At 41.7% G+C, this 24089-nt stretch overlaps 1 protein-coding gene and 1 pseudogene across 5 annotated transcripts in view; both read left to right on the forward strand.

Annotated features, from left to right (window-relative positions):
• Positions 1–24089, forward strand: part of ACACA (acetyl-CoA carboxylase alpha) — a 344091-nt gene that overhangs the window by 276626 nt on the left and 43376 nt on the right. For all 5 annotated transcript variants that reach the window (XM_031934241.1, XM_026456734.1, XM_023204709.2 and 2 more), the window contains 3 exons: positions 1001–1111; positions 21342–21485; positions 22078–22198. In XM_031934241.1, coding sequence (XP_031790101.1) covers positions 1001–1111; positions 21342–21485; positions 22078–22198 — 376 coding nt within the window. The remainder of the gene's footprint in view (positions 1–1000; positions 1112–21341; positions 21486–22077; positions 22199–24089) is intronic.
• Positions 6418–7587, forward strand: LOC111537684 (annotated as a pseudogene).

A 24089-nucleotide genomic window follows, 5' to 3' on the forward strand; every position in this document is an offset into this window, starting at 1 on the left:
ATCTCCTGACCTCGTGATCCGCCCGTCTCGGCCTCCCAAAGTGCTGGGATTACAGGCTTGAGCCACCGCGCCCGGCCTAATTTTCGTATTTTTAATAGAGACGGGGTTTCACCGTGTTGGCCAGGATGGTCTCAATGTCTTGACCTCGTGATCTACCCGCCTCGGCTTCCAAAAGTGCTGGGATTACAGGCGAGCCACCACACCCAGCCGCTCTTTCTTTTTTCTAAGAGACAGGGTCTTACTCTATCACCCAAGCAAGAGTACAGTGGTGCAATCATAGCTCACTGCAGCCTCTACCCCCTGGGCTGAAGTGATCCTCTTACCTCAGCTTCCAGGTAGCTAGGACTACAGGCATGTGCCACCACCTCCAGCTAATTTTTAAATTTTTTGTAGTGATGGGGGTCTCGCTATTTTGCCCAAGTTGGTCTTTTTTTTTTGAGACAGAGTCTCACTCTGTTGCCCAGGCTGGAGTGCAGTGGCGTGATCTCAGCTCACTGCAACCTCTACCTGCCCGGTTCAAGTGGTTTTCCTGCCTTGGCCTCCCCAGTAGCTGGGATTACAGGCACGTACCACGATGCCCAGATAATTTTTGTATTTTTACTAGAGGCAGGGTTTCACCATGTTGGCCAGGCTGGTCTCAAACTCCTGACCTCAAGTAATTCGTCCGCCTCAGCCTTCCAAAGTGCCGGGATTACAGGTGTGAGCTTCCTCGCCCAGCCCCAAGGTAGTCTTGAACTCCTGGGCTCAAGCGGTCCGCCCACCTCAGACTCCCAAAGTGCTAGGATGATAGGCATGAGTTATTGCACGCAGCCTGAATTTTGCATCATTGTATTTTCTTTTCTTTGACCATGAAATTTTTTTGTGTGTGTTGTTATCAAACAGACTTCATAAAAAGCAATGTTTATTTCTGTTAATTTGGATTTTACTTATCTATGCCTTAGTTCTTACAGCTTCAGAGAGGACATAAATATGTGACATGTAGAATTTATTATTTTTTAAGGTGACATGCCGGGCCATTGGGATTGGGGCTTACCTTGTCCGGCTGGGACAGAGAACCATCCAAGTTGAGAATTCTCACTTAATTCTAACAGGAGCTGGAGCCCTCAACAAAGTAAGTTTTTAGGGTTTTGAAGAAGTTTACATAGCTGATTGAAGATTATTGTGTGAATTCTTAATTCAAGATCCTGATTGGAAGGAAGCAGTTCAATCCATGCCTTCCTCAGTCTATCTCTTCCCCCTCCCTCCATCTTTTCTGCCCATTGACTTGCTTGCCTTTTTATTCATTCATTCATTCATTTCATTTCTCAACTATTTTGAGTACTTACTGTTTTCTAGGCACTGTTCCAAGCCCTGTGTATATGTTAGTGAACAAACCATATAAAACCGCCGCTCCAAAGCACTTACGTTTCAGTGTCATTGTGGAAAGACAGAATTAATTGAACGCTTCTGTTCTGTCCCTCCTCTCCTCTCTTTTTCTTAGTCTATTAGTAAAAGATGTGAGGAGATCTGTACTCAGACATTGAGCTGTCTCTGATTCCAGCTGTGCTAGTTCCCATTTCAGACCTACATTATGAATTAGGTACTGGCCTAGGTGTTGAGACTATCAAATTTTAATGATTTTGTGAAATCTATAAATGCACCTCTCAATAAGGGCACCGATGGTGGTCTCTTGTATATAGAAGAAATATTTGGCAAATATTGAGTAGGAAGATGGGTGAATGGATGCATGGATGATTACTGGGAAAGAGTATGCATAAAGATTTATCTTCCCTTCCAAAGAAAGGTTTGTACTTTTTAAATCCAACTTTACAAGGGCTTTTCCAAAGGGGGAAAAATGGGTGGTTGCAGTCACTGTTCGTAAGAGTGAAAACTATCTAAGAATACCTGAATATATAAAGGACAGTGCAGTTCTGACATCTTTGCAAACATAGGAAAATTATTTTCTCCTCAGGGCCAGAAAAATGTAATGGAATAGTCTGAGGCTGACTGCCCTTGTGCAACTTATATAACCTCTCAACTCCTCAGCTTTCTTATCTGTCAAAGGGGGATAATAATTTAAACCTTTAAATAATGTGGAGCTCAAATGAGAAAACATAAGTAAAAGTACCGAGTTCTACAGCTACTCAGGAGGCTGAAGCAGGAGGATAGGTTGAACCCAGGAGTTTGAATCCAGCCTGGACAACGTAGTAAGACCCCATGTCTTAAAAAGAAAAAAAAAAAGTACCTAGTTCTTGGTGAAAAGTGTTGGCCTGCATTAAAATTTCAATTTCCGTTCCTCTCTCTAACATGATTTGGTGATTGAGCTAAAATTTCAGTTTCCCGTTCCTCGTTCCTCTCTCTAACATGATTTGGTGATTGAGCTTATGGAGTTAATACACATACTAAATTGTATCGGATATTACATTTGCTCTACTTGCGAGAACTTTTTATCAAGTCTTGACTTTCAAGTGTAAGGATAAGAATTAAGTGTTCTATCATTCCCATTTAGGAAAAAGTTGAAAATTCCATTGGTTTAATTAGATTTTGTGGATGTCAGAAATTAGAGGAATCCTTTGATGTGATCAGCTTGCTCTCTGTATTCATATGAACTCTGTATCCTCCTCTGGGCTTGCTTTTTCTCACCAAGGAAATGCACAGCAGTGCTAACAGTGGCAAACTTGGCTGTCTTCCTCCCTTTTTGGAGAGTAGCCTGGAAATAAAGGTTGTGAACCACTACTATTAAAGATTATTATTACAGTGGGAGAAACTGCTGAGAGTCTTAAGGTTGTTGTTGTTTTTTTTAAGTTGCTCTTTTGGATACCTTCTTAGGATGAGATATTGATGAATGCTGAAGATAATTTTAGGTACCATTATCTATGAGAACAGAATATTTGAAAGATTTTAAAAATTCTGTTCTCATAGATAATGGTACTTAAAAAACCTATATTTCCATGATGTTCCCATAGCCAGAGAGCTAATTTCTGAAATGTATCTTCTTATATTGAGTTTCTTTCTCCCCCCTTCCCCGATACTATATTATATACAAAGAATATTACAAAAAGCAGATGTTGGGTTTTTGGTTTTGTTTTGCTTGAAAACTTGCTAGTTGAATTTCATTTGTGCCGTGAAGAGACATTAGAGATTGATTTCTTAAAATCTGACTGAATTGTTCTAATCAAATTCATTATATTCACCTTCATAGCTTACAGGGCTGCTTGTTAAAAGAAAAGCTTAGTTACAGAGTGAAAGACAAATAAAGCTATAGCTTTAACTTACCAAACAATGCTCACTTCTAAAAGGACATGATTGTTTTTAGCTGAAGGGAGTGATCAGATACAGAGGTTACCTAATGTTGCTCTGCCTGCTTCACTATCTTCATGTCAGCTCCTCTTAAGTATACAGCTGTGCTGCTGAAGACACCCGATTTCATGCAAATTCATTCAGAATGTCCTATCAGCCCCTTTGCCTATCAGGTATGAAAAAGGAAACTACCATGCTCAGATGGCTTCCTCTGACTCACTCCTTGTGCGTGTTGCCTTTGTGTGTGCTGGTGTCTTTCTTCATCTCTGTTTGCCTTTCTTTCTGTAGGTATCTCTGTATTGTGTACTCTGGGTGTGTGCAAGTCACCCTGAGTGCATGTCTCTTTCTGTGTGGGTGCTGATCTTTCTGTCTCTTTGTGTCTGTGTCTTGCGTATGGATCCCCCTCTTTCTCTGTCTGTGTGCCTCCTTGAGTGTCCATGTGTGAGAAAGTCTTTGTGTATTTGAAACATTGTAGAGCCTCCTTTCTTAAGCCTTGGTGCTCATAGTATGTACCTGTGTAAAGTGGAAATGTAGGAGACATATGCAAGCTTATATACAGTCTTAGACTGTAAATATTTGACCCCCACCGTTTTGAGTCTTCATCCTTTAAGTTAAACATTGGGGTGAAGAATAAGGAGTGGGGGTGTTCAGAGGTTGTAGGGGGAAAAAATCTTGTGTGTGCAAGTGGCGATCCCGTTGACCCCTTTGAAAATTGAAATAATGATAATGCGCGTCTCCTGACTGCATCAAAGTATCAGCACATCAAAAGCCAGGAGGCATGAAATGCAAATGATAAAGTGAAAGCAGATGGATTGTGCATGATCGCCTGATGCCCAATGAATTTTAAAAGGTGCTGGTTTGCAGGAAGTGGGGGTTGGGGGGTTTTAGGGGGAACTGAAATAAACACGTTATCCCTGCAATTTTTTTTTTTGTTCTTGATGCTCACTCCTGACGATATTTTTTCACACTTGAGTGAACACCCTCTCTCTCTCTCTCTCTACCTCTGTCCCCCTCCCGCTCCCACTCTCTCTCTCTCTTTCTGTCTCCTCTCCAACTCCCCTCCTTTGCCCCCCCACCCCACCTCTTACACGTCTCAGGTCATGTCGCTGCAGCTCCGGTGGAAATAATAAGATATAAACCACGAGGTTGTTATTTGCATAGAAATAGCATGGAGCCCCAGGCAGCAAGGGAGAAGGACACAGGGATCATTTGTCTAAAATTGTAATGAAAACTTTTGCTGAGGCAGAGATTTTTTAAAACTTTCTTTCTCCCTGCTTTTCCCCTTCCTTCCCCTACCCCCCAAACCCCATCATTGATTTTACTTAGCATGGTTCAGTTTGAAGAGAAAAGATTGACACTCCACATATCATACTCCCATAATGCAGCAACCTGTAAATTGTTTGTTCTTTTAATAGATATGAAGCTGAAGAGACATGCGTTTTCAACCTAATACACTGCACGTGTGTGCCAGGCTTTTATGGCTATACTCCATCTTGCATACACATGATGTTGCCTGTCGCTAGCCTGTTTTTAATTAGTTTACACCTTCCTATCTTTTGCTTCCAAAGACTCTTACTTTTTAAAGGATTTCTTTTTATAGCCAACAGTAGTAACCTTCATATAAAATAAATATTTTCTGGTGTTTTCCTGTTTTTTTACTTTTGGTGGTTTTTCTGTATACTTACATGTTTTATTCATGGACACCATCCTTTGCCACTGTGTCTTTTATTCCAAAACCAGGAAGTGCTTCCCACCTTTGTATTTTTATCCTTTTCCCCCTGTGAACTCACTATTTGTATATCTTCTTTCCATGTCTATCTTGCTTTGTTGCCTGCAGTTATTTGTAAAATATTCAAAATATTACCCAAATTGAGCAGAGATGTAGTATCTGGATTTTATTGACGTTTGACATTAGAACTAAAGGGAGTAGGCTGGTGATTACAAGCAGCCCAAGGGGGTTTACTTGAAATTCAATCAAGAATATCTGTCTGGTTCCTTGCTATCTTCTGGAATGGGTTAATGGTATCAGGGCTGTATTTCGTAGACAGGAAGACAAAAACAGTAGAAGGGAAAGTGACTTAGTTTCATTGACAGAGACTAGATCAGGGTCAGAACATGAACTTTCATGTCCCTAAGTTTCATTGAAGAAAGCTCAGGCCTCTTTGCTTAGTGGTCTGTAAAGCCTAAAAGAAGGTGGTCTGGTTGTTTTCCTGGTTGTCCAAATGTCGTGAGAATGATGACATTAATAAGAGAAGTTTCTAGGGGCTTGCTATTTCATGTCGCTCAAGGTAGCAGATCCTAACTCTCGGAACTGTAGGCTGTGGGCGACAGATTCCTTAAAATGCCTCACTGCGTGGCAGACCTGATGTGCGTGGCAGATTACCCTGCTTGAAGGGAGTCATGCTGTCCTGGCAAAGGCAGTAACCTGTGTACTTGGGGAACTAGTAAAGATACACCTTTAAGGAGCTGAGATGATTGCAGAGTCATAAACTCTTAAGTCTATGTGCCACTGGTCATTTGCAGAGATGATCATACTTACTTTCCCTCCCCCCACCACTCTTCGTTTCAGTTTCCTTTTTATTTATTTTTTCTCCCTTTCCTGTTAAAAGTATTAGTATGTTTAACGTAGTGTTAGGTGACAGATAAGCTGGAAGAACTAGTATTGTAAAGGAACACTGATGTATACTGGAGCCTACTAGCTCTCAATCCATTGCCCCAGACTTGGGGAGAGAGAGCACATTCTGTATCCAGAGAAATAAGAATATGCAGTTTATGGTTGTCCTCTGGACATTAACTGCCTGTGAAGGCAAGGTATATGCCAAAGGCAGTGATAGATTCACCAGGAGATGATATGTGACTTTCTTGTATTTTGAAGCTCTGCTTCTGTTTTAGAAAAAAAATATCCTATACTCTCATCTCCCTTAGAGAGATCAGGGCCCTATTTTCACTGAATCTGCAAGAAAAAAGAAATTATGTGATGGGTATGACTAGGGCCGTTAGTTTGGTAGGGGGCTAATTCTGCTAATCTTGCTTTTGAGACTTGGTGCAAGTAAGTTACATTTCTCTCTGGTTCTCATATACGTATTTTTCTGCAGCTATGCAGTATGAAATGTGACGTTGTCATAGCTGACTCTGTTGGGCACAGTACCAGAGTTCCTCTCATGAGTGGGAATTGTCTGTTACACCAGGAACCTGCACTGTACAGTCTCCATGCTCACCCATGACTCTGTGACATACAACGTGAAAGTCATGGACGCTCAAGAAGGGAAGCAGAGATTACTTAGCTCTCACTGTGGGGCAGGCAACGTTGTAACTTTCACATAACTTAAAGAGGTTATGATAGAGACAGCACCGGGACAAGTAAGAGCCAGAAGGGCACTGGGCAACTCTGTGCCTTGCTAAGGAAAAATAACTAAACACGGGCAAAGGAGATCCTAAGAAGCCTAGAGGCAAGATGTTGTCATATGCATTTTTTATGGAAACTTGTTGGGAGGAGCATAAGAAGAAGCATCCAGATGCTTCAGTCAACTTCTCAGTTTTCTAAGAAGTGCTCAGAGAGGTGGAAGACCATGTCTGCTAAACAGAAGGGAAAATTTGAAGATATGGCAAAGGCAGACAAGATCCATTATGAAAGAGAAATGAAAACCTATATCCTTCCTGAAGGGGAGACAAAAAAGAAGTTCAAGGATCCCAATGCACCCAAGAGGCCTCCTTTGGCCTTCTTCCTGTTGTATTCTGAGTATCACCCAAAAATCAAAGGAGAATATCCTGGCCTGTCCATTGGTGATATTGCGAAGAAACTGGGAGAGATGTGGAATAACACTGCTGCAGATGACAAGCAGCCTTATGAAAAGAAGCCTGCGAAGCTGAAGGAAAAATACGAAAAGGATACTGCTACATATTGAGCTAAAGAAAAGCCTGATGCAGCAAAAAAGGGAGTCGTCAAGGCTGAAAAAGCAAGAAAAAGAAGGAAGATGAAGAGGATGAGGAGGAGGAAGATGAAGATGATGATGAATAAGTTGATTCTAGCACAGATTTTTTCTTGTCTATAAAGCATTTAACCCCCCTGTATACAACTCACTCCTTTTAAAGAAAAAAATTGAAATGTAAGACTGTGTAAGAATTTTTTTAAAAACTGTACAGTGTCTTCTTTTGTATAGTTAACACACTACCAAATGTGTCTTTAGATAGCCCTGCCCTGGTGGTATTTTCATAGCCACTAACCTTGCCTGGTACAGTATAGGGGTTGTAAATTGGCATAAAAATTTAAAGCAGGTTCTCGTTGGTGTACAGCACAAGTAAGTTATATATGGGGATAGTAGTTTTTTCATTTTCAATTGTCTCTGATGCAGCTTATATGAAACAATTGTTCTGTTAACTGAATACCACTCTGTAATTGCAAAAAAAAAAAAAAGTTGCAGCTGTTTTGTTGGCATTCTGAATGCTTCTAAATAAATACATTTTTTAAAAATTAGTTAAAAAAAAAAAAAAAAAGATGTTATGAGCATGGAGAGGCTAGAGCCAGGCTGCCCAGGTTTAATTCTTGGCTCCACCACCTACTAGTTGTGTGACCTCGGGCAATTTATTTAACCTCTCTGGGTTACAGTTTTATTAACTGTAAAAGAGGGGATAATAATAGTATCTATGTACCAGAGTCGTTGTGAGAATTAAATGAGCCAAAATAGGTAAAACATTGGCACTGCCATAGTCTTCTCTAAGGTGCCTTTAGGGTTCCTTCTCATTGCAATTTCTTATCTGGTTCTGGAAAGGAAATGCAAACACATTATTCTCTATACTTTCTGATTCTTTGAAAGCAAAATTCCTTCAAGAAAATGTTAGATGACAGTCCTTACTTGGCAGTACATTCATGTATTGACTTTCCCAATAGAGGTATCTAACGACAATCAATGCTCTTTGGAAAGCCATTAACGTGAGAGGCACGATGTTCGGTCATGACAGGGTAGTATATATGTCAGTCATCTGTCTACAAGAGTCCCCAAGGACTTGTTGATACAATAGCTCATAATCACTCTAAGGATCAGTCTAGCAATTTGCATTTTTAAAAGTCCCTAACTACCTATTTTCACAATAGACAGTCCCTGTACTCCCATAGCTCCAGATGGGATCACTCTCCTTTCTAAGGAGGGCATTTTAGCTTCCTTTCTGAGTAATCCTTGCTTTAGCATTATGAATGAGTCCTCAGAAAGTATTGCTCAATGGACAGATCTCCCTAATATTCAAGCGCTCCCTCCCCACACATAAAATATTGGTAAATCTGGCCCCATTTAGGGGGATTGTTTTGTTTGTTTTTCATTTGATATTCCTCAAATTTGGTAGAAAACTATACCTGGTTATGTTTGACTCTATTAGTGTGCCTTAGTGACCTGCCAGCAATCCTGAGTGCTCTGGTTTGGAGATCTTACAGGGTGGAATCGCCACACAGACCTCCACTACAGAAGTTGCCTCTGACTCTGAGAGAGCCCATGCATGTATGGTGGCTTAGAGTCTAAGAATTTGGGAGACCCTACAGCAAGTACCAGTCCAGAGCTTCTGGATAAAGTGAAAGCTCTGAGACCCTGTTTGGGGCATTGAATGCAGACTCAGGAATTATCATGTTTGACAACCTATTATGAATGTGCTCAAACTTTTTGGAGTTACAGAACCTTTAGATTAAAACAACAACAACAACAAAACTGCCAGGCATAGTGGCTCATGCCTGTAATCCCAGCACTTTGGGAGGCAGAGGCAGATGGATCACCTGAGGTCAGTGGTTTGAGACCAGCCGTGCCAACATGGTGAAACCCTGTCTCTACTAAAAATACAAAATTAGCCAGGCGTGGTGGCACACACCTGTAATCCCAGCTACTCGGGAGGCTAAGGCAGGAGAATCACTTGAACCTGGGAGGCAGAGGTGGCAGTGAGCCAAGACTGCACCATTGCACTCAAGCCTGGGCAAAAACAGCAAAATTCCATCTCAGAAAAAAAAAAAAAAAAACAAACAACAACAAGAAAAACTTTTGATCATTCTTCTCCCTGCCTTTTACTAGGTAAGCAACTTTAGGCTTTAATCTATTTAGATGTTAGTTTCCTCTTTGTGAAATGGAAGGCATAATACATTTCCCATTTTAAAGTAGAAAATCTGATTGGTGTGGTAATCCTGTAATACCAGCACTTTGGGAGGCCAAGAAAGGAGGATGGCTTAAGGCCAGGAGTTCAAGACCAGCCTGGGCAATATAGCAAGAAGCAAGACCCCCTCTACAAAATAATTAAAAAATTAGCCAGGTGTGGGGGTGCCTGAGATGGGGAACCGTGGAACCTTTGGCAGTGGCATCCAGGACTGGGACTGTGTCTGTGAACAGGGCCTGGGCCCGGGAGAGCTCGTGGAGGAAAGGCCCAGGGCAAGGAATGGATGCCTGGTCAAGGACATGAAGATCAAGTCCCTGGAGGAGATCTGCCTCTTCTCCCTGCCCATCAAGGAATCTGAAATCATTGACTTTTTCCTGGGGGCCTCTCTCAAGGATGAGGTTTTAAAGATTATGCCAGTGCAGAAGCAAACCCACGCTTGCCAGCGCACCAGGTTCAAGATGTTTGTTGCCATCAGGGACTACAATGGCCATATTGGTCTGGGTGTTAAGTACTCCAAGGAGGTGGCCACTGCCATCCATGGGGCCATCATCCTGGCTAAGCTCTTCATTGTCCCCATGCACAGAGGCTACTGGGAGAAGAAGCCCCACACTATCCCTTGCAAGGTGACAGGGGGCTGTGGCTCTGTGCTGGTGCGCCTCATCCTCGCGCCCAGGACACTGGCATTGTCTCAGCCCTGGTGCCCAAGAAGCTGCTAATGATGGCTGGTATTGATGACTGCTACATCTCAGCCAGGGGCTACACTGCCACCCTAGGGAACTTTCCCAAGGTCACCTTTGATGCCATCTCTAAAACCTACAGCTACCTGACCCCTAACCTCTGGAAGGAGACTGTATTCATCAAGTCTTCCTGTCAGGAATTTGCTGACCACCTCATCAAGACCCACACCAGAGTCTCCATGCAGGGGACCCAGGCTCCAACTGTGGCTACAACACAGTTTTTACATAAGAAAAATAAAATGAATTAAGCCTGTTTTTTTTTTTTTTTTTTTTTTTTTTTTTAAGTAGAAGACTGGAGGGTCTCTTAATCTTAACTTCTCTTCAATGTCTAGTATTCTGTGATGTTATAAAGGTGCATATTGATCTGTAGCCAGGGAACTGTTTTAGGCTGGGGAGTGAATAGATAGGGAGTGGAGAATTTTAAAAGTTATTGCATATTAGAGTATTATGTATTAAATTACATATTAGTGATATGTAAAATTATTACATACTCACGCGACCAGGAATGGAAGTTGGAGAACATAATGATTTAAAAATTTTTAAATTTTGTTTCTTGTCCAGATCACAGAAAAGTAAACACTCTATGTTGTTCACAATCACGAGTGTCTATATAAATCTTGAGAGTGGGAGGATCCTCAAAAGTTCAACCACACAATTGTTGCTTGAGTTTCCTCTGTGACACCATTGCTAATATTCACCCAATTATGTGTGAAAAATTCAGCTGAATGGAAGCTCAGTACTTCTGGAACCAATCCCATTCATCTATGTATTCATCTGTGAGTTCTTTTTTCTATTTGGCTAAAGTCTGTTTGCCGGTACAGAGAGACAGATCACTCTTTAAAGACAGAGTTCAAATTTAACAAAGAAACGCCCTGTTTTATATGACCAACTGGAAACTGAATGGAACCAAAATCTTTCTCATGTACTTTTGTGTTCAGAGTCTGGTCTTGTCTCAAGAACAAATGTAGTGAAGATGAAAATGCTATTCCAACATAGAAAAGAAATTGGATTCATAAATAACTTTGCCAGTCAAAAATGTGAAATAGGTAGAAGAAACAAGGGAAACAGTTAAAACTTAATTCCACTTGAAAGTACTCCTTAGAACCTTAGGGGTCTCCTGCAGTGTCATGCAGTACCTTCGGAGCCTGATTATCTCCTGCTTTCTCCTCCCCCGCCTTGTTGAAAGTCAAGATCCTGATAGAAGGTTGGAGGATAGTTCTTTTTGACTGCTGTATTTGTAGATAACAGCTAAAACTCATTGGATCCAAGGTTTGGTGGAATCAGTAAAGGTGATGTAGACGTAGGTACTCAAACCCTAAGGGTACACAAACACAAGCTAAACTGCTAGAATGTATTACCCTCTTGCCTCAGTGAACAGTCTCTGGCTCACTTCATCCATGTGGACCTTCATTATATCTCTACCCTATATCCATTGTCCATTTCCACCTCCAGGGTTCTGATGTGTCCTGAGTATTAGAATGAAGAAATGCCTCTACCTCACACTTTGGGTGGCATGTAGGGTCTCTGCACTCTGTCTCTAATAAAACATTGTCCCTGAACTCAAGCTAAGGGCCCACTTAGCTCTGTACACACAGTTCCTTTGGCAGATTAGTTTCTTCGTCGTCGTCTTCATTTTCTATTCAGTTATGTGTTACACCTTCATATGTTGAATTTTATTCACCTTTCTCTCTTTCTGCATGTATTCATAGCTCTGTCTTTGCAGATCAGTGCTCACTTGAAGCTTTGCTACTCTGTCAGCCCCTCTCCTCTCTTCAACCTTTCTTTTCCCCCAACCCCTGAAGCCCAAGTAAATTAGCTTCTCACCCCTGCCCCCTAGTTTTAAAAAAAATCCCATACTCCTCCAACAGTGTCTATTCTTGGATTTGCAGTCAGCAACCATCTCCAATAACCATCAGGCTGTCAGCTTTGCAGCTCCCTACCACCTCCCACCTCCCCCATCACTCACCAGAGGAAAAAGAGAGCCAGAGCAAGAGCTTGAAATATATCATGCAATAGTGTATCATGAATTTGTTGTGAATCACAGTGGTGAAGCAGGTTTATTTATTTCTGAGACCTTAAATCAATACAAAGTAGGTCTCTTAGTTCTGAAGCTGGGATGGAGTGTGAAAAAATGAGCCCATTGTACTCTTAAAACTTTGGGGAAAGGAGATGACAGCTATATAATTCCATTTACCAGGCACTAGGGGCTTTAATGTGAAGGTGACAGGGAGCTCTTTGTGCATTTAGAGCACCATATCTTCTAAATAAAAGATCTGTAGACTTGATAGTGGAGCATAGCTCCAAGTTTAATAATCTCCAAGCATTAGACTGAGCCAATATGTTCCCAAGTCAGAGAGGTTCCCCCCTAAACACTCATAAATTAAAAGTGCAAGAACCGCACATGTTGGTCGATTAGAAATGCAAGGACTCCAGTCTTTTCTAGAAGGAAGACAGAGCTGGGCTCTGGCTGTGCACAGACTGGTCTGTGAATATGATAAAGAAGCGGAAATGAGACTGTTTAGAAACCTGACTCCTAGCTGTTCATCATTCTAGGGAATGTTCCCTGTGCATGGATCCAAATCTAGCTATGTCCCTTCTCATTCAGATTGACCATCATCACACAGTCTAATCAGCTAATGTACATAGTCAGGAGTGTTGAATTATGAAAGGAGAAGCTTAAAGAGCTTTTTAGATTGAACTACAGATTACCATGCCTGGGCTTCAAGATTTTCTGGCTGATTTTTGACCAGTTCCTAAATTTAATAATGTCTCAGTGTCTGGGGTTTAAGCCTTTTGAAATTGTATGCGCATCTAAGAAATTCACAAATCAGTGTTGGTAAGGAAAAGAACTCACCCAAATTTAACCAACAGCTTAAGATGCAAATATGAGAAGTCAAGACCATTGGAACATGTAATCAACTTTTGAGTATCTTCATTTTCTACCTGACCCATTGGTAAAATATGCCTTTCTCAATAGATAAAGCAGATTTATGCAGCTCAGAAGAGCACTCCTAACATAATATGACTTTATAGTACTTAGAATTACTAGTTTAATTTTAACCCATATAAAGAATTTTGTCATGGGGAGGGAGGGAAAAGAGCATCTACATTGGGGAAAACTAAAAAGGTAGGAAAATTGAACCACTCCTTTTGCTTCAGAAAGCCACTACACATTATAACACTAATATGAAAGACTTATTTTGCTTATAGTAGTTTAACTTGCTAAACATACTAATCAGTTGAGTTTTTATAGAATGCATAGAACTGTGGTAGATCACATGCATTTATTGCATGCCTGTTAGGTATAAAGCTGTTCTTATGCTGTGGCAATACAAAGATGATTCCTGGTTTCATGGAGCTGAAATTTAGCTAAAAGACAATAATAGGCTTTTCATGTGCTCTAAAGGAAAAAATAAAATTGCTGCCCACCAGATGTCAATGAGAAAACACGAACCAAAAGGCCACAGCGATAACAAGTCAGTGCTACTCCCCTAAGAGCCAGGCCCTGCAAACACTAGACTCTTGGGACCTGGCCAATGCAGTCAGTCACAGCCTATTCAGTAAAACCAGTAGAAGGCGACTGACAAACAGGGATTTTTTTTTTTTTTTTTGAGACGGAGTCTCGCTCTGTCGCCCGGGCTGGAGTGCAGTGGTCGGATCTCAACTCACTGCAAGCTCCGCCTCCCGGGTTTTTACACCATTCTCCTGCCTCAGCCTCCGGAGTAGCTAGGACTACAGGCGCCCGCCACCTCGCCCGGCTAGTTTTTTGTATTTTTTAGTAGAGACGGGGTTTCACCGTGTTAGCCAGGATGGTCTCGATCTCCTGACCTCATGATCCGCCCGTCTCAGCCTCCCAAAGTGCTGGGATTACAGGCTTGAGCCACCGCGCCCGGCCGGATTTTTTTTTTTTTTTTTTTGGACCGAGTCTCGCTCTGTCGCCCAGGCTGGAGTGCAGTGGCTGGATCTCAGCTCACTGCAAGCTCCGCCTCCCGGGTTTACGCCATTCTCCTGCCTCAGCCTCCTGAGTAGCTGGGACTACAGGCACCCGCCACCTCGCCCGGCTAGTTTTTTGTATTTTTAGTAGAGATGGGGTTTCACCGTGTTAGCCAGGATGGTCTCGAACTCCTGACCTTGTGATCCACCCGTCTCGGCCTCCCAAAGTGCTGGGATTACTGGCTTGAGCCACCGCGCCCGGCCCAAACAGGGATTTTTTAAAAAGTTTTCCATCTTTAGAAAATACATAATCTGATAAAAGACTGGTATCCAGAATATATAAATAAGAAAACAACCCAGTAATTAAAAACATGGGCAAGAAATTTGAACAGACATTTCACCAAAGCAAATATAAGGATGGTAAATAAGCACATGAAAAGATACTTATCATTAGTCATTAGGGAAATGAAAATTAAACCACAGCTTGACACCACTAAATGGTTTTGTTTTTTGTTTTTGTTTTGTTTTTTTTGAGACGGAGTCTCACTCTGTTGCCCAGGCTGGGGTGCAGTGGCCGGATCTCAGCTCACTGCAAGCTCCGCCTCCCAGGTTCACGCCATTCTCCTGCCTCAGCCTTCCAAGTGGCTGGGACTACAGGCGCCTGCCACCTCGCCCGGCTAGTTTTTTATATTTTTTAGTAGAGACGGGGTTTCACCGTGTTAGCCAGGATGGTCTCGATCTCCTGACCTCGTGATCCGCCCGTCTCGGCGTCCCAAAGTGCTGGGATTACAGGCTTGAGCCACTGCGCCCGTTTTTGTTTTTTTGAGATGGAGTCTTACTCTGTCGCCCAGGCTGGAGTACAGTGGTGCGATCTCGGCTCACTGCAACCTCCGTCTCCTGGGTTCCAGTGATTCTCCTGCCTTAGCCTCCCAAGTAGCTGGGACTACAGGCACGTGCCACCACGCCCCAGCTAATTTTTTGTATTTTTAGTAGAAATGGGATTTCACTGTGTTATCCAGGATGGTCTCAATCTCCCTACCTCATGATCCGCCTGTCTAGGCCTCCCAAAGTGCTGGGATTACAGGTGTGAGCCACTGTGCCCAGCCTAAATGTTTGTTTTTTTAGTGTTTGACAAATACCAAGTGTTGATGAGGATTCAGGACAGCTGAAAATCTCGTAAATTGTTGGTGGGAATGCAAAATGGCACAGCCACTTTGAAAAAGGTTGGGCTTTTTTTTAAAACCTGTGCACAAATGTCTATAGCAGCGTTACTTATAATCCTCTAAAAGTGAAAACAACCCAAATGTACACCAACAGGCAAATGGGTGACCAAGTTGTGGTACTTCCATAAAATGGAATACCACTCAGGAATAAAAATAAACTACTGATGCCTGCATCAGCATGCATGAGGCTCAGATGCAATATGCTAACTGAGATAAGCTAGATTCAAAAGGCTATATACTGTATGACTCCATTTATGTAACATTCTAGAAACGGTTAAACTATTGGAACAAAAAGATCAATGGTTGTTGGGGTGGAGGGAGGGGACTGATTACAAGGGAACATGAGGAGACTTTGGGATGATGAAAATGCTCTCTATCTTGATTATTGTGGTGGTTATATGACTGTGTATTAAAATTCACAGACTTGTATACCTTATGATGGACAGTTTTGCTATATGAAAATTATACTTCAATAAACCGGACTTTATTTAAAATGTTTACAAATTGGCTGGGCAAGGTGGCTTACGTCTGTAGTCCCAACACTTTGGGAGACTGAGGCGAGAGGATTGCTTGAGGCCAGGTCTTCGAGACCAGCCTAGACAACATAGCAAGACCTTGTCTCTATAAAAAAAAAAAAAAAAGAATTTATCGTCAGAAATCTGAAGTCCCAAGCCTGTGCTTCTTCTCATACATTTAGCAAGCAAACTATTGTGTGGCTCCTCTCTACCTTTTTACATTACAAATGAGTCTCTGTTCCTTACCCACTCCACCTTCAAATCCTTATTGTCTTTGTGCTGTCTAATTCATTCCTCTGTTCTCCAGTGAGCCCTGCACTTCAGTAAAGAGATATCTTCCAGTGTTATTTCTGACCTATATTCAGTCTCTTTTTGGCTGTTTTTTTTCCTTCCACTGACAGCACCACCCCTTTGCCCCAGTTTATCCTTCAGCATACCTGATCACTTCATAATTTGCTGCTTATAGAGAGATTTTTGGTCTTATAGCAGATGGTCTTGAATCCAACTGTGGCTCGTGTCAGAGGCTTTTCTCTCCTCTGCCCACAGTATGTCACTGAGCCCCTTCTCTACCCCAACCCTAGCCTAGGACCTACCAGCCAGCACTCCAGTTTGCCAGTGACAGTAGTGGCAATAAAGGTGGGGAAAAATTATAATCCTGTGCCTATGTATTAAGAAACTGTATTTTGCAAGCCCCAAATAATCTTGGTGGTCACCTAGGTCCTGATTCCATCTCCCTAGAGATTTAATTCCATTCATTCTTGGATATATTCCTGAAGAAACATTTACACAGTGATATGTGCAGCACCACTTAAAATTGTTAATTGGAGATTGAATTACTTGTCAGATTTTTAAAATATAGTCCTCTCAGGTCAGGGAGGAGGATATTAGCTGCACTGAGTAGATGAGCTATTGCATTTTTTTCTTCTCCTTTTTTCTCTCCTCCTCCCTTTTCCTCTCTCTCATCCTTCCTTCTTTCTTTTGTTCCTATTTTACCACTTTTCCCCTACTCCTGCTTATTCTTTTTCATATCTGTTCTCTTTCAGCTTTAGCCAACTTTTATCAATAACCTGACAGATGCCAGAGTGACTTTAATATCTAGAATCATGGATGAAGTCCAGTGATGACAATTACTCAGTAAATTTACAATACCCCTCCTTAAATCCTTTTGAGAATGGAAGTGTCCTAATAAGAAGGAGGATTGCAGCGAGGGCTCAGCTTGTGTAGCCTAATTCTTAGATGCAGGAGGAATTTTGTATTCCCTGCTTCCTTAAATAGAAGATGTCCTGACCTACCAAGGATTGTTTAAAATGGGGGAAAAGACTGAACAAAAAGGGGAGAGAAGGAATAGATTTCATTTTTTATTCCATTATTGATATGCATCACAATTTTTCACATCTTCAGCACATGATTGCAAATATTTGCCTATCAGTCTAAGGGTCCCCAACATAATGTGTATGTCAGGACAAAGGCAATTTTTTAAAAATTGAGCTAAGTTGCATCTGGGAAACTTGGAAATCTTAATGCCTGTGCTGACAAATATCTTGACAAGTAAATACTGCACTCATTCAGTATTACATAGTGATTTCATTTGCACAAAACCTCACAATGCTCTGCCACTTCAGTCAAACGTCTGGAGCATGGGGGAAAGGAAGAACGTGTTTATCTTGATCTCCATAAAGGGCTTTAAGGGAGAGAGCAGGCGGTGTATTAGGCTGTTTTCATTGCCTGTCAGCTGTGGTAAACCTGAGCTGTCCGCGCTGTCTCTAGATAAGCAGCAGCAGCAGCAGAGGCCTGAGCATGGATATATGACTGCATTCATTTGTACTTCTTATGTATCTCAACGTTTCTGAAGGCTACGTAGCATCTTTGGTGGAGCCTTTAACAATTGTGTCTCTGCTAATCACTGGCTTTTATGTGATGCCCTTAATTCTTAGGTGCGCCGGCTGCAATGAATGAAGTGCTGGATGAGGCTTAAGTTTATATTGAGAATGAGTCAAGATCCTCTTTCCTCTCAGATTCAGCCCTTGTTCAGTTCTGTCAGCATGGCACTCTTTAGCAGAGGACCTGGAGGTGGAGCCTATTCCTAATATTGCATAGTACTGCTTCTCCACTTAGATCTGGAGGGCAACAAAGTGAGGCCTCAGGAGAAGCACCTCTGTTTGACTCGCTTCTGTGTTTAAATGATTATTGCTGCTTGCTGGACAGATAAATTAAAAGTTTGTATCATACAGTAGAAATGTAAGAGGAATATATTTGGGAACTGAAACACAGCAAGAAATGCGTAGGTCAAAGTTTAAAAGAGTGTTGAATGCAGCTCGCCTACTTCGTGAAAATACGTTGATGAGAGTTGTTGACCCCGAGTTTTTCTGTAGAAGGTCAGTAGGGCAACCTTGAGGAAGAAAACAACCGTTCTGTCTGTGTGGATTCTGTTCATCTTCCTAGATACTGATGAGGGTTTGTGTAACTATTATAGCATGATCATTTCAGAGTTAGGCAGAATGGATTTTATCCTAACCCAGATTCTGCTTCCTTGGTTGGAGCTTTTGTTGTGAAGTATTCTAAAATCATTAAAACCACTTGAGTCAGCAACGACCCCTATAAATCAGGAGCTATTGTGTGCACCCTCATTCTACTGGTGCATACTCCAAACATGTGGTCATTGAAGATGAACTGGAGGGTACTGCTTTCTCTTCACCGATTGTTAAGTAGTCATGATTGTTAGCATTTGTTTGTGATTAGTGGAACAGTTTCATTTCTGTGCCCATCCCTACCCTACCCCCCATCTCCCAAAATAAGGCTGGTCAGAGAGTGATATTGGGATACTCTTAGTCTATTCTATAATTTTTCTCCTTAATTTCCAAATTAAATTAATGTTCTCACATGACAAACACTTCTTTAGCTCAGAAATAATGTTCCTGGTTATGTTAAGCCCTGGTTAGGTTTCTTCTAAACATAGGAAAGGAGAGATGTAGAAATACTGCTGCCTTTTCAGAACAATGCCAAAGCATCAGAACCCAAGTTTTAATTTAGCTTGTAAAGGGAGGAGTACTCAGTTACTGAGCCTACCAAGTTTGCCTCCCATTATTTGTAAAAATACGGGGTAGAATGGATAAGTGGCAGAGGATCACTTTTAAATGAGGAGGCAAAGACATCAGAAGAAAGTGTGTTGCTGGGCAGTCCCTTTTTCTGAGTGTAGTTCTTCATTGATCCATTATTAATTTTGGAGATGTGTAAGATTCTAAGTGGTTGGACATTATCAGGTATTAGAGATAGGAAGAAAATAGTGTTTCTGAGTAGAAAATAGCCCCCACTTTCTCTTCTGGGCAACAAGGCATACTTGGCTCCTGACCTAATTGTGAATATCACGTTTTCAGGGTCAGCACAGTGTCTCCTTTTTTATTCCTTTTCCCCCTTTCCAGTTTTATTTTAATAATTAAAAATACCGCTGATCACACTGAATGACTTCTAGCCGAGAGGCAGTCTGTCCCAGAAGGACCAGTTGTGGACCATCGGGTTTATGACGACCATAAAACCAGAGCCAGATCAGAGCGTGGCCTCCTTAAGTGACAGGGTTTCTGCCTTTACCAGGCTCCTGCATCAACGGACTGCTTTGGATATTTGCTTTGGTTTGGATTTTTTGTTCTGTTTTGTTTCCTGATGCATGTGTGAGTGTGCATGTGTGCACACATTTAAAGATATAAATGAAACAGGTATGTAATGCCCTCTGCCTGTTAGAAAGACTAAAGCCATAAAAATAACAAATGGCGTGTATTTGCTAGAATGTCAAAGTTATGAGTTTATTTTGTAGTGATGTGCTCCTGCCTTCATGAGGTAAACTGGCCGTGGCGGAGGTGTTATTAGTAATATGGACTCAGCGGAGCAGAAAGCCGAGTGACCGAGAGATCAGTGTATCAGTCAGAGAGAGGGCAAATGGAAAGAGACAGCAGGAGAATGAGAAAAGAGCCACAGTGCCTGGGCTGAGATTAAAGACGGACTGAGAGGCGGCTGGGAGCTCAGTGGTCAGATATGGTCTCCCCTGTTCACGAGGCTCCTTCAAAGGAGCTGCCAGCATGTTGCTCAGCATGGGGCTGCCTCTAAAGGCTTGTTCTCTACACTTCCTTATCAAGGAAAGCAGTAATCTGAGAGCAATTTTGCTTTTCATATTCCTTTCAGAAAAGTATCTTATGCCCTTCCTAGCTGAAGTTAAATGGAACCAAGGCCAATTGGGTCACACTGAGGTTATTACTTTGGTCACCAACTTCCTCCACCTTTGGAGGATCCTGATGAGGGTGTTGACCCAGCATGCAGGGGAACCTGTCAAAGCTCCTAACAAGAAGGGGCAAAATGGGAATATGCAGGCAGACTTTGCTGGCCCTTAGTTAGTTACATTCTCCCCAGAGACTGAAAATGAATACAAGTAGGGAAGAAATTTTGTATCATCGTTATTTTTTAAAGGAGGAGAGGAAAGGAAAAATAAAAGGTAAAATACAGTAAGCACTCTACAACTGTTTAGAGCTCTCAGGGGCTACCTTAGATGACTGACAATTACTACACACTCAGCAGTTTGCAATAGTCAGTGATCAGGCTGCCTGGCTTCCATCTGCTGGGTCAGAAAACCTCCTTCCCTGAAAAATTATTAACCAGTCTTCAAGGAAAAAGAAACCCTACAATTTCCAAGTCCAGGAATATCTTTTCTTCCTCTTTTTTTCTTCTTTAAAGGAAACTTTGTGGTTTCCAACTGCAGGTGCCCTTTGACCTTACAAGGGTTAAACTCCTCCAGGGATAGACAGGGATTGAGGTCCTGAACTCCCTGGAGCCTTGGAAGGGAAGGAGGAGGGGAAGCGTGCTTGGGTATAAATCACAGCCCTGCACCCAGCACACAAAGAAAAGACTTGGAACTCAGGTGTTCATGTATGTAGCATGAGTTGCTTCAGGATTTTGCTAGCTTTAGGGGTTGTGCGTGGAGGCCAGTGTTAGGTTGGTGCAAAAGTAATTGCGGTTTTGCCATTAAATGACAAAAACCACAATTACTTTTGCACCAACCTAATAAAAATCAAATATAAGGAAAAAATAATCGTTTTTAAAAATAAGGAACTTAAGCCCCCAGAGTTGCTGTAACTGAGACTTGTCACTAAATATTGTTGAAAGACAGGCATGTTACCTTTTTGTGTCTTTGCACAAAGAGACTTGCACGCGGTAAAGTAGCCTATGCCTCTGGGTGTCAGCCTCACCCACCACTGTAGTTTCAGCTGAGGGTGGAAGTATGCTGTGCCTATCTGTGGCAGCTGGTGGAGAGAAAGGGGCTTGCTGGTTTTAAAATTGCAACCATGAATGTGATTGTTAAAAGTATTTTTTGTTTTCTAAGTTTTCTTTTTAGGAAGAAGATTGAGATAGTCCCTCAGAACAACCCATGGAGACTAGAATCTCTGTTTTGTGGAGAAAAGAACCCATTTTAGTGCAACTTGTGAAATAGACCATGCCTTTATTTCTATAGAGACAAATGTCTTTTCTCTTGCTCATTTCTCTAGGTCCTCGGGCGGGAAGTGTACACCTCCAACAACCAGCTCGGGGGCATCCAGATCATGCACAACAATGGGGTGACCCACTGCACTGTGTGTGATGACTTTGAAGGGGTTTTCACTGTCCTGCACTGGCTGTCTTACATGCCCAAGGTGAGCCCTTCCTACCCAGCACTGACATGGCCTGCAGAGCCTGTCATTTCCGCCACAGCTCACTGCCTCTGTGTTTAAGGTCTTGTCTTTACGGTGGAGCAATTTTTTTATAAAATATTTCTCCAAAAGCTATTGATTTCTCTTTTCCTTACAGCCGTATTTTGCCTTCTACCTTTAAAATGTCTTTGGATTTCATTAGTTGGGCCCCTTTCTAATGTCTTACAGCCATGGAAGCCCTCATGGCCTACCTAAGGCTCAGATCCCAGTATATTAAGGTTCCTCCTCATTGTGGGTTTTTTCCTTTGTAATAGTCATTCATTCCTCAGAGAAGCATCCCAGAAAGCATGGGCACACTGAAATCAAGAGTCAAAACACACCGCTTTGTGGCAGCCTCCTAAATGAGACTATTGACCTATACATGTTCCTTGCGGCTTGGCACATAAGTAGGATTCTTCCAGCTGAAGATTGGGACTATTGGGTGTAATTCCATATGTGGGCCCTGCTGTTTTGTCTATAGCTATTGTTGCTGAGTTGGAGTCTAGGGCTGTCATTCATTGATTGCTGTGCTCTTTCTCTTCCAATCTCCTTTTAGAGCGTGCACAGTTCAGTTCCTCTTCTGAACTCAAAGGATCCTATAGACAGAATCATCGAGTTTGTTCCCACAAAGGCCCCATATGATCCTCGATGGATGCTAGCAGGCCGTCCTCATCCAAGTATGTATATGTCTGAGGACCCCATGGTATCTCTCAAGCTTTTAGCGTTCTTTTCAATCAGTATCCAATTCCTAAACAATTGCATGTGACTAAGAAAACAGAGCTAAGTACCTAGAAATGAGAAAGACCTGAAAACCAACCCTCTGACGAAAAAGGTGGGAAATCCTTCGTGAACAAATGAAAAATAAATAAAATGAGATTTCCCAATCACCCATCGAGTCAAGTAGTACAGTCACTAATACATTTCTTCTGTTTATTCTGTTATTAAAGCCCTTATTACTTAATGGGTTCAAAGACTTTAAAACAGTTCAATATAAGCCATAAAATCATAGAATTGTAGGACTAGAATCTTCAGTCATCTAATCCCTATAACCAAAAGAGATTAATCAGTTTCGTTGTAGCAAATGTCTTTGAGACCCTTCAGGGTAGAATTGGACTTCACTCTTCTCAGCAAGCTCTGAGCAGCCACCCTGCAGGTGCCCTTCTTTTCTTATGGTATTGGTAATGGTATTGGTAATGGTATTGGTACTTGCTCAGTAATTAATAGAAGGCCACTTTGTAAGCTCATTTATTCATGAAGAGATTGTCCAGAACTTTTGATTATATAGATACATGGAGTGAGAATAAGCCCTGCCTCCAGATATATCTAATCTGTTGCTTTTTTTGGAGCTGATTTTACCTAACTTAGAAACAAAACAGGAAAAAGAAGTAACTCTGTGTACATTCTCATCTGTCAGTCCATTTGGCTGTTCTAGCAAACCTCACTTATCAGGAGGTTCTTTTGTGGAGCACCAAATCCCTCTGCTATATTTTGAAACCATTTTTTCAAACTATGCGAGGAAGCGTTTGTTCTTTTTTGCATGTTTATTGCAACGATTGCAAAGAAAAGCTATATATAAACGTAGAAGAGATTGCAGAAGGTATTTTATTAAGTGTAAAAGTCATTGTGATTTTGCTGAAAGAGAGGTCTTCATAAGGAAGATCTAATAAACCTTTGTAGGTACCCACTGTAAGCCAGGTGGGACTGTAAAGCACTTCCATATATGTTATCTTATTTGCACTTACAACCTCTCATAGGTAAAGAGAGATAACCATTTTATAAAAATCAGAGAAGTTGAGTGATTCGTACAAGGTCACATAGCTATTACATAGCTATTATATTGTTTTTCTAAATATCTACATTAGGCTTTCTGTTGTATAAAAACATGAGAGAAGTGTTTAATTTATAACTTTACCTGTTGTCTTCAGTGCCTTTTCTTGTTAATTTTAATAAAACTAAATAGTTTATCTTACATAGCCTGGAAAATCACCATACTAATCTTTTTCCTGCTGTTCCTTTTTTTTTTTTTTTTTTTTTTTTGAGATGGAGTTTCGCTCTTGTCCTCCAGGCTGGAGGACAATGGCGTGATATCAGCTCACTGTAACCTCCGCTTCTACTTACCCCTTCTTTTTGTACCATGATTATGATAAGAACTATGAGCCTAACATTACATGTCAGTCTTTTTTTTTTTTTTGAGACAGAGTCTCGCTCTGTCATCAGGCTGGAGTGCAGTGGCGCAATATCAGCTCACTGCAACCTCCGCCTCCGAGGTTCAAGTGATTCTCCTGCTTCAGCCTCCCGAGCAGCTGAGACTAAAGGCGTGCGCCACCACACCCAGCTAATTTTTGTAATTTTGGTAGAGACAGGGTTTCACCATGTTGGCCAAGATGGTCTCCATCTCTTGACCTCACGATCCACCAACATCCCAAAGTGCTGGGATTATAAGCATAAGCCACCACGCCTGACCACCTGTCAGTCTTAAAATGCAGGACTTTTCTGGGAATGAAGTGAGCCTCTTCACTTCTAGAATTTGGAACAAGACTTAGTGAGTGTTTTCCTGGGAAATACGGG

This window comes from Piliocolobus tephrosceles, chromosome 16, assembly GCF_002776525.5.
Source record: "Piliocolobus tephrosceles isolate RC106 chromosome 16, ASM277652v3, whole genome shotgun sequence".
Taxonomy (NCBI): Eukaryota; Metazoa; Chordata; class Mammalia; order Primates; family Cercopithecidae; genus Piliocolobus; species Piliocolobus tephrosceles.